This window comes from Limulus polyphemus, unplaced genomic scaffold, assembly GCF_000517525.1.
Source record: "Limulus polyphemus unplaced genomic scaffold, Limulus_polyphemus-2.1.2 Scaffold4589, whole genome shotgun sequence".
Taxonomy (NCBI): Eukaryota; Metazoa; Arthropoda; class Merostomata; order Xiphosura; family Limulidae; genus Limulus; species Limulus polyphemus.
In genome coordinates, this window is record NW_013670199.1 from 1 (window position 1) to 9,573 (window position 9,573).

Sequence of the window (9,573 nt, forward strand, 5' to 3'; positions counted from 1 at the left end):
CTACCATAGTCTAAATTCATCTTATATAGTGACTGAGGTTCATCTTAGAAAGAATATATGCTTTTTATTATATCACAGGTGGCAAATGGTGCCTTTAATAGTAATTGGAGTCCATTATGTGCATTGTTTGGTACACCAAGAACTATCAACACCTTGTATAGCAACTGGGGTTCATGTTAGGAAGAACATGTGGGTACTTGCACCTTGTATACTGACCAAGGAATTGTGCTATGTAGAATGTTCTTTGTCTCCTAACACCAGTGGCTAGAGACACCATGAAAAAATGAGCAAGGAGTTACTTTAGGAAGGACATGCTTTGTCTGGCACCACTGGTGCCTATTAGCATCTTGCATTGTAAGAGGGGTTCATGTTAAAAGGAATATATGCTTTATTTAGTATACCAGTTACTAATAACACTATAACTGACCTAGTTTCATTTTAGAAAGAATACGTGTTTTGTCTGATATCACCAGTTGCTACTGATACCTTGTATACTCGGTGAAGTTGATGTTTTGTATGGTACCTACAGTGATGACTGGCTCTCTTTTTAGTGACTTGGGTTCATATTAGCATGAGTATATGCTTACTTTGCTGTGTCCCTATAGCAGTGGATAGTGCACTGGATTTCTAATTCAAAGGTACCGGGTTCGTTCCCCGGCAGGGATGCCACCACCATTGCCTGGTCCCAAGTCCAGGATGGGAAAGGAGGAGGGTTGGGCACGGGGCTAGCAACTCCGTCCCGTAAAAACCAACCTGCTAAAAAATTACTGCAACAACAACTTTCGTCGGGAAAGGTGGTGTTGGGGCCCTATGCTCCAGTGGGAGTCTACAGGGATTATTATTATATTTATATGCTTACTTTGCTACTGATGGCTACTGGCACCTTGCACACTGACCAAGAGGTTATATTAGAGGTCATAGTTATGGTCTTAAATTTTTTCTTCTTTATTCTTAGGACATCACAGTTCAGATCTTTTAAGTGTCTGTAACAATTCCATCCCATAATGAAACATACAGTATTCACCCATCTTATGTACAAGAAATACATCATTTCAATACAAAGCTAAACAGTTCAAATTGGGTAAAAGTTTTTTATTATAAAATCAACATTTTTTGACAGTAAAAATCGGTTAAACAGAATATAACCTTACCAACATGCACAGGGTTTCAAAATAAAATAACAATTAATAACAGCATTATAATTTCTTTTGGTTTTAATTTTCTTCTTTTACTTGTTTTTACTTTTGTTATATATATAATTCTAAATTACTTTCTAGAAATTGGTTATTTTTATGTGTGCAATACTCAACATGTGTATGTGTTCTGTTCTTTAATTCTACTGTTCTGTTTCACCTTTGGAAAAATTATCACATTCTTTACAATTATATATTTATAAATAATTCCATGACAATTGGAATCTATATAATATTTCTTAATAACTGATGTTTCTACTGGTATTTGTAGTAAAAAACTTACCCACACTTTGAGGAAAATCATTCTAAAATTTATATACAACGAATGTAAAGTTAATAAAAGAAAAACTTAAAGAACCTTTAATAATAAGAGAATGGAAACCAAAAATACATTATGATGTGACTAATTCTTGTATATTTTAAAACCCTTAGCATGTGAGGTAAGGATTTTAACCTAAAGATGGCTGGCCACATTTTTGGTCAAAATATATCTTTTTCAACCAAAAAGTTTTACCCACTTCACATTGTTTTATTTTACATTAGATTAATGTTTATGGTAGGATTCTCCCTGGTATTATATCATAATGTTTCTTTTTAAGTGCCAAATTATACTGTGGACTACCTGTGTTGTGTCCGCCTGGGTAAAACAAGATAGTATATATAAATAGAAACAGTTAATGCAGAGGATGAATTACATTATAGTAAATTAGTTCAGCAAATCACATGACAAACACAGCCAATATATAGTTGAAGTGGAATGCCATATATCAGAACTATATTTTACATTGGTGGGTGGTTGTAGATAGTGTAATACCATCAAAAGCTGATTGCTTTTGGAAAGGGTATGTAACAGCCCTTTCCAATACAATATATTTATACATTCAGCTAATAAAGATATGTTCTGATTAAGTATTTAGAATTTCTAAGATGAGGATATTGTACATTAGAAAACAAAGGAATATGGATTAACTTGGGACACCATCCAGGTTTGGTTTGGTTGTTGTTAAGTGCAAATCTACAGAAGTATCAAAACCAGATTTTTATTGTCACAAGCCTGCAGACTTATCACTGACCTACTGAGGGGGTGGCATCATCTACCACTAATAACTTGCAACATGTTGTGATGTAAGCAAAGTGTAACATCTTCTAAAAGATGACAAGTACAGAAGTATTTAACATAATCAAGAAGGATCTTCAAATGGAAAAGTGACACCGGTTGTTTCAATACTATGTTCATTAAATCATTATGTAGTTCAAGCAGCTGAAGAATGAAATGGATATTCATCCTATTCAACATAATGACATAACAGTCAAGTCACCAGACACAGTGCTTATGAATTTCTGTGTGATTATATTGTCCTTGTAGACTTGATGGCTTATGGAAACCAAGTGTGGAAGATGGGTGTGATTTGGACATAACATACTTACGAATGAGCCTTTCATAAATGGAAACTATACTGCAGGGCTACTGTCAAGGTGTATAATCACCAGATAGAACATGTTTGGCAACATGAGCTACAATGATGTGGTGAAGCTCCAAGTTTCGGTTAATATACTCAACCTCTGATTTAAGAAGCTAGATGGTGCTTCTGTTCTGATTATCTTCTGTTTATTATGATTTAAAAAAATTATTGTCTGAATTAGATTAAACCACTAATAAATCTGGCCAAGTTCCTCACAGAATAAAAAGTTACATTGCAATTACCTCTGTTATAATGGCCATTAAACAAATTTTACATATAGGAGATATTTCGTTCTCAATGATACGAACAAAGAAAATTGTTCCTTCAATTGAAAACTCAATGGCTAAAAACAGACATGCATATTTTAAGTGTTTTAATTATTCCAATTTAAAAGGAGTAAATATTTTTCAACAATGTACTGGAAAGTTGCCATTACACAGGTTTATTCACTTCACAAAGGTGTTTTTCAGCAAGATGGCATAATATACAAGTTTTTCTGCAAGTTATTACACTTCTTTATATGCTAACAAATTTTATGGTGTTTATCTTGAATGAATAAACAGATATTTAAACATTAATTAATGTAGGAATGATAATAAAATACAATCAAATTACTTGTAAAGTTTTGAATTTCTTAACAAATAGGTCAAAAATCAAAATTAGTTAGCAGTTTAGATTTTTTCTTTATTACTCTATCCAGAACAAATGTTAACAAAATGTATATCAAAACAAAATTTTAAATCTGAAAATCTCAGTTATACATTATTTTTTTAGGCAATTTGAGGAAAAATGTTTCTAGCTTAATTTCATCATTAGTTCTTATAAAACAAAGGAAATTCACGAGATAATGAGCTGGAAAGGATTAATAAACAAAGGTCCATATATCTTCTAGCTTTATGACAAATTTCTTCCAGTTTGACAATCCTTTAACAATATAGGTATGTACATATAGTATCCAGATCAGTTTAAGAATTAAAAATTATCTGATAATATCTCTCTTGTCAAATACAGAAGTAGCCAGTGAAACATATTTGGCATATAATAACTGCATGCCAGGTACAACACTGTATAAACATGGGAAGGGGTACTAACAACTTCACATCAATGTAAAAGCCATCCAAATTGTGTAAAGATAGGTCCTGTGAAATAACTGTATTATAGTTTATAAGATGCTTTAAGCACGCATGCTCACCCCAATAAAACACAAGAGCAGAGCTTATGTCACACAAGCTACTATTACTCCATCTCTAAGATGTATAAACTATTTCTAGCATATGTAAATAGTATTAACAATCAAACACTGTACTACTTCAGAGTATTATTTGAAAAAGAAGAAAACATACATTGTGTTCAATATCTTGTCGTGCACTCAAGCAACAATGGCTATATGCAGATATTCTGCTAAGTTAGTTTTGTCACAGAGAATGCACCTTATCTAACTGATAAGAAGTATTCTTGTGAAAGTTTTCAATATTTGTATTAGCCTAATCACTGTAAAGAATTAAATCATTCTAAAGAACATAGATTGTTAGTAATGAAAAAATATGTAGGCACATTTGACCTTTATCATTCCCTTATTCAAAACCAAATTAATCAATAACAAGCCTTCAAACTACTATTAACACATGTATAAGAAAAACGTGATCTGTCAATAACAACACAATCTTTACAGTTTAGGAGCATAATAATTACATTAAAAGTGCTACTTTCTGTGTTCTTCATGGGAAAGTTAGCAGAAGTTCTGAATATAGTATTGCTCCTTATCATATAGAATTAGAAAATAAACTTATTTAGGATACAGTCTTAACATTCTACCTCTCTTGACATCATTTCCACAATTTGACCACACCATCTCTGGCAGCTGACACAAGAAAACACTGTGAAGTCTGAAAGATTCCTAGGTCACTAATGCAATCATGATGCCCTGCTGGAGGCATTTCTGGACAACGCCTTGGAGGATCATCTGTTGATGATGTCCGTGGTCTTGTGTACATTTCTTGAATAACTTCAGTTCCGTCTACGAGCCGTGACCTACAGTAAAAATTTAGTATAATGTTACGTTGTTTAATGACAAAAGTTTATGCAACATAAATTATGCACTAATAACCCACAATGGGAAATTTGCAGGTGAAAATGTTTTCATCCTAAAACTTCAGCATATTACACCTAATTTAAAAGTCTATAAATTCAGAAAAATAAAATTAGTGAATTACAGGTACTTATACCATAAGAGTGACTTGACAAGTTACTTCAAATGTCAATAAATAATAATTGTTATCCCAGTTTGACAATGAAGAGAAAAGAATTACTAGATTGATTCAGTTATTCTATTATCTATACAAGAATAATATTTGTCAAAATTTCACGAAAATTGCAGCTTAACAAATTTACCTGTAACTAACGACAGTTGGACTAAGAGGGTCATTAGCAGCTCCTGCCACAATGTACGAGTCAGCAGGATAATTTAGATCCCAATATCTTATCCTCATGTCTGAGCCAGCTGTCAGAAGGAAAGACCCACTTTCCATTGGACTTAGATACATACCAAACATGGCATGGTTAGTGGCCTAAAATAGAAAATATTATATCAAGGAATAAAGAATAACACAAAGGTTACCTTATCTTGAATAAGTGACATTATGATTTCAGGATGTTCTCACTTCATCTCTGCCAATAACTTATTACTTTTCCATTAAATATCAAACACCGAGTAGCAGAGAGTTAAATGCAGTCATTTTAAAATAATTTTAACAGACTCTCATTATTGGCTTTAAATTATTTCCTTCAGAAAAATCTTGACGACTTCACTGAATTTTATAAGAAAATAAAAAGTTTAAGTTTATATAGCATAACAAAAATTTTTTAAATGTTATCTACTTTTAAATCAATTTTAATGCATGTGAGGTGAATAGATTAAATGTTATATGTACTTCTCTGGATTCACAATACAATGACAGCAGAATATCTCATATTACACAGAGTTTATGTGACTAAATAATAAAGTCACCATGTGGATATAAACTTGTATTATTCTGTTGGCTTGTAATGTTTACACAGAGTTACAAAATAATAAAGCCACCATGTGGATATAAACTTGTATTATTCTGTTGGCTTGTAATGTTTACACAGAGTTACAAAATAATAAAGCCACCATGTGGATATAAACTTGTATTATTTTGTTGGCCTGTAATGTTTACACAGAGTTTATGTGACTAAATAATAAAGTCACCATGTGGATATAAACTTGTATTATTCTGTTGGCTTGTAATGTTTACACAGAGTTACAAAATAATAAAGCCACCGTGTGGATATAAACTTGCATTATTTTGTTGACTTGTAATGTTTACACAGAGTTACAAAATAATAAAGCCACCGTGTGGATATAAACTTGTATTATTTTGTTGGCTTGTAATGTTTACACAGAGTTACAAAATAATAAAGCCACCATGTGGATATAAACTTGTATTATTTTGTTGGCTTGTAATGTTTACACAGAGTTACAAAATAATAAAGTCACCATTTGGATATAAACTTGTATTATTTTGTTGGCTTGTAATGTTTACACAGAGTTTATGTGACTAAATAATAAAGTCACCATGTGGATATAAACTTGTATTATTTTGGTGTTCAAGTTTTGGCAAGCCACTGTATGATGCATTGAAATCTATCCCACTATAAAACTTCCTCAAATGAAAGTTATGTAGTCTTCTTACCTGAGTCTGAGACAAAGGAGGTGCATTACTTGCCCACAGGGTGAGCTGGCGAGCTCCAGTCTCCAAGTCCCATAAGGATACCTCATTGTTACCTCTCACTGCACACAAAACAGAAGATTGCTGTTGAGGGTGAAGCAACAGGCGTCTTACTCTGGCCCCTGGGGAAAATTAAGTTTAGCCCAAGAAATGAGGTAAAGCTGTTCACAAAAACTAAAGTAATGTTAAAAAGAGAAAAGCTACTTTTTATTTATTCACAAAACCCTGAATAGTCTACCTATCCTGTTTTCAGCAACAGAAATAATATATCATAATAATAATAATTGGAATAACAAACCATGCACAGTTATTAATTACACACAAACATATATATACAATATACTACTTAATGTCATGGGAAAATGGGTGTGACGACAAAATATGCAAAGAGTTTAGCCTATATAGGTGATCAGCAGTTCGCTGGGAAGTCATTCCGAACTTGTATGCTGGACAATGAGTACACAAAAAGAGCTAACAGAGTTTCAGAGGGGAAGGAGAGTTGGATGTCATTTGGGGAAAATGTCTGTATGTGCTATTGCACAACAATTAAACATTCCTAGGTTGACAATTGGCAATGTTCTAAAGAAATGGAATTCCACAGACGACAATGAGCCCAAGAAACGACCAGGTAGGTGTTAAATACTGACTGACAGGAGCCGACGCACCTTGAGAAGGTTGGTTACCTCATCTCGCTATCAGACACTAGAGAATCTGTGTTTGTAGATGCGAGCAGCCACAGGCAATCCTATAAGTGTTTCCACGCACGTCAAAAGCTGCATGCCATGAATTTTAATGGAAGAGCTGCAGCCCACAAGCCGTTAATAACAAAAACAAATGCACAATGTCGATTGGAATGGGGCAAGGCACATAAAACCTGGACCGTGGATCAATGAAATTGGTCTTGTGGAGTGACAAGTCATGCTACATGCTCTTCCAGTCTGATGGACGTGTTTGGGTATGGAGGATGTCTGAAGAATGCTTATTACTTGAGTGTGCTGTCCCAAGAGTGGAGTTTGAAGATTCTTATGGTATGGACTAGGTCCACTGATTGCAGTGCAAGGATCCATGTGTCCTACATTGTGGCAATTTTATGGTAATGGACATTACTCCTTCCCACATGATAATGCTCCATGTCAAAAAGCAAGGATTGTGAATGCATAGTTTGAAGAGAATAACATCGGAACATTGCAGTGGCCAGCACAGAGCCCCGACCTCAACCCAATAGAACATCTTTGGGATGAACTGGAACATAAAAATATGAAATAAAGTGACTAATATTGTTTTCTTCCTCTGTGCTGACTGCAGTATTGATAAGAAAGTCCAAAATTACTTATTTTAACGGTTTAAACTGTTAATCTTTTCACATGCGAGTTCTTTTAATTCTGTGGTTTTATCATTGTATGCATTGGAGCAGAAATCCTAGCATCAAAGGCAATAACTCACAATGGGAGCCTATTAGTTGCTCTCAATAGTGCTAACATAAACTGCATAAGATACAAGTGTCATGTTTCATATTGGGCTCAAGCATTCATTTTACTAAGATTTATTAGCATAAGCTGACAAGTTTACAATTTTTACATTTTTAGTTAAATTTGTTAACAACTATATAATAGTAACTAAAAATATACATAAAAATAAGGATTTCTAGTGATCATTGTGTATTTGAGCTGTTTGCACCCAAGAAAAAATATTTGACGTTCTCCTTTAAGCCTACTATTCTCACAAATTTCAGCGTCCAAAACAAATTATGTGGCTTTCAAATATCCACTTCAGTCACTATAATTAGGTTAATAAATTCTGTTACTGTCCAAAGCAGCAAATCTAATCAATACAAACAAAGTAATTCTCCTTGACTAATGACTTTCAACACCTAAAACTTAACTTATTAGGTGTCCAAAACAAATTATGTGGCTTTCAAATATCCACTTCAGTCACTATAATTAGGTTAATAAATTCTGTTACTGTCCAAAGCAGCAAACCTAATCAATACAAACAAAGTAATTCTCCTTGACTAATGACTTTCAACACCCAAAACTTAACTTATTAGATTTACATATGTTAGAACCTGCTCTTTTTGTGGTTGTAAAGTTTATTAGCAAACAATCTCTAAAGTGAGAGAGAAAGACTTTTCTGGTGGGTTTGACAAGTTGATATCTCAGTAAATCAAGAAGGTAGGAGGTTCAGAATTTAGATTCTTGCTTGTAACTATGTATAATTTGGGTTTCTAATTATTACTGACTGCAGTGGCCCATCTTAGAAAATTCTAGACTAAAGAAGTTGGAGCTCAGACTCATAACTACACAGAAAAATGAAGACTGAGACTTTTAAAATATTTTTTCTGAAACTTAAGAAGTTAAACTTAGATAAAATAAAAATTTAATTATAAACTACATTTTCATACCAAGTTATTAACATACATTGATAATAAAGTTATTTAATTAAATTTTGAATGTAACACTGTAAGTGAAAGTCAAATCGAAAGAGTTAGCCAACTATTATCATATATCACAATAGTGGTTAAAAACGGTCATCATATCAAAGTTTAAAATAAATACCACATCTAAAGTAAGTTTAAAATTTAAACATTTTAAAATGACCACCAAAGTTATTGTAGCTAATTAATTATACCATGATGTGATACTGAATCTATTTCCCCTATATTTACTGACCTGTTGGATGAGTTACAGTAGTAATTGGAAGCTGAAAACGCAGGTCCCAACAAACCAAGTTGCCACTGGATGTCCCAACCACAAGCCAACAGTTATGAGGATCGACACAGTAGGATGTAATTAAGCCTTAAAAATACAATAATAATATGATGAAACTTATGGAAAAACTAATAATTTAAGAACCAGACATTTTACTTTATAACCTGATGTCCAAAGCGTTTGCGTTATTTTAATAACAGTATACCTAAAATGTTTAAACATGAACAAATGTGTAATTATTTTCTAATACAAAGACACTTACATTAGTGTTAGCACAAGATACGATAATATTTAAAAACCTGGGTTGAGATCTTCATACACTTACATTACTGTTAGCACAAGATACGATAATATTTAAAAACCTGGGTTGAGATCTTCATACACTTACATTACTGTTAGCACAAGATACGATAATATTTAAAAACCTGGGTTGAGATCTTCATACACTTACATTACTGTT

The 9,573-nt window shown here is 32.9% G+C and overlaps 1 protein-coding gene across 1 annotated transcript in view; it reads right to left on the bottom strand.

Moving 5' to 3' along the window:
- Positions 1 to 3,345: 3,345 nt before the first annotated feature.
- LOC106471384 (phosphoinositide 3-kinase regulatory subunit 4-like) overlaps positions 3,346 to 9,573 on the bottom strand; it is an 80,856-nt gene continuing 74,628 nt past the window's right edge. Inside the window, exons 18-21 of the mRNA XM_022399984.1 lie at positions 9,075 to 9,200; positions 6,370 to 6,527; positions 5,048 to 5,223; positions 3,346 to 4,687 (exon numbers count right to left, since the gene is read on the bottom strand). Coding sequence (XP_022255692.1) covers positions 4,483 to 4,687; positions 5,048 to 5,223; positions 6,370 to 6,527; positions 9,075 to 9,200 — 665 coding nt within the window. The 3' untranslated portion in view covers positions 3,346 to 4,482. The remainder of the gene's footprint in view (positions 4,688 to 5,047; positions 5,224 to 6,369; positions 6,528 to 9,074; positions 9,201 to 9,573) is intronic.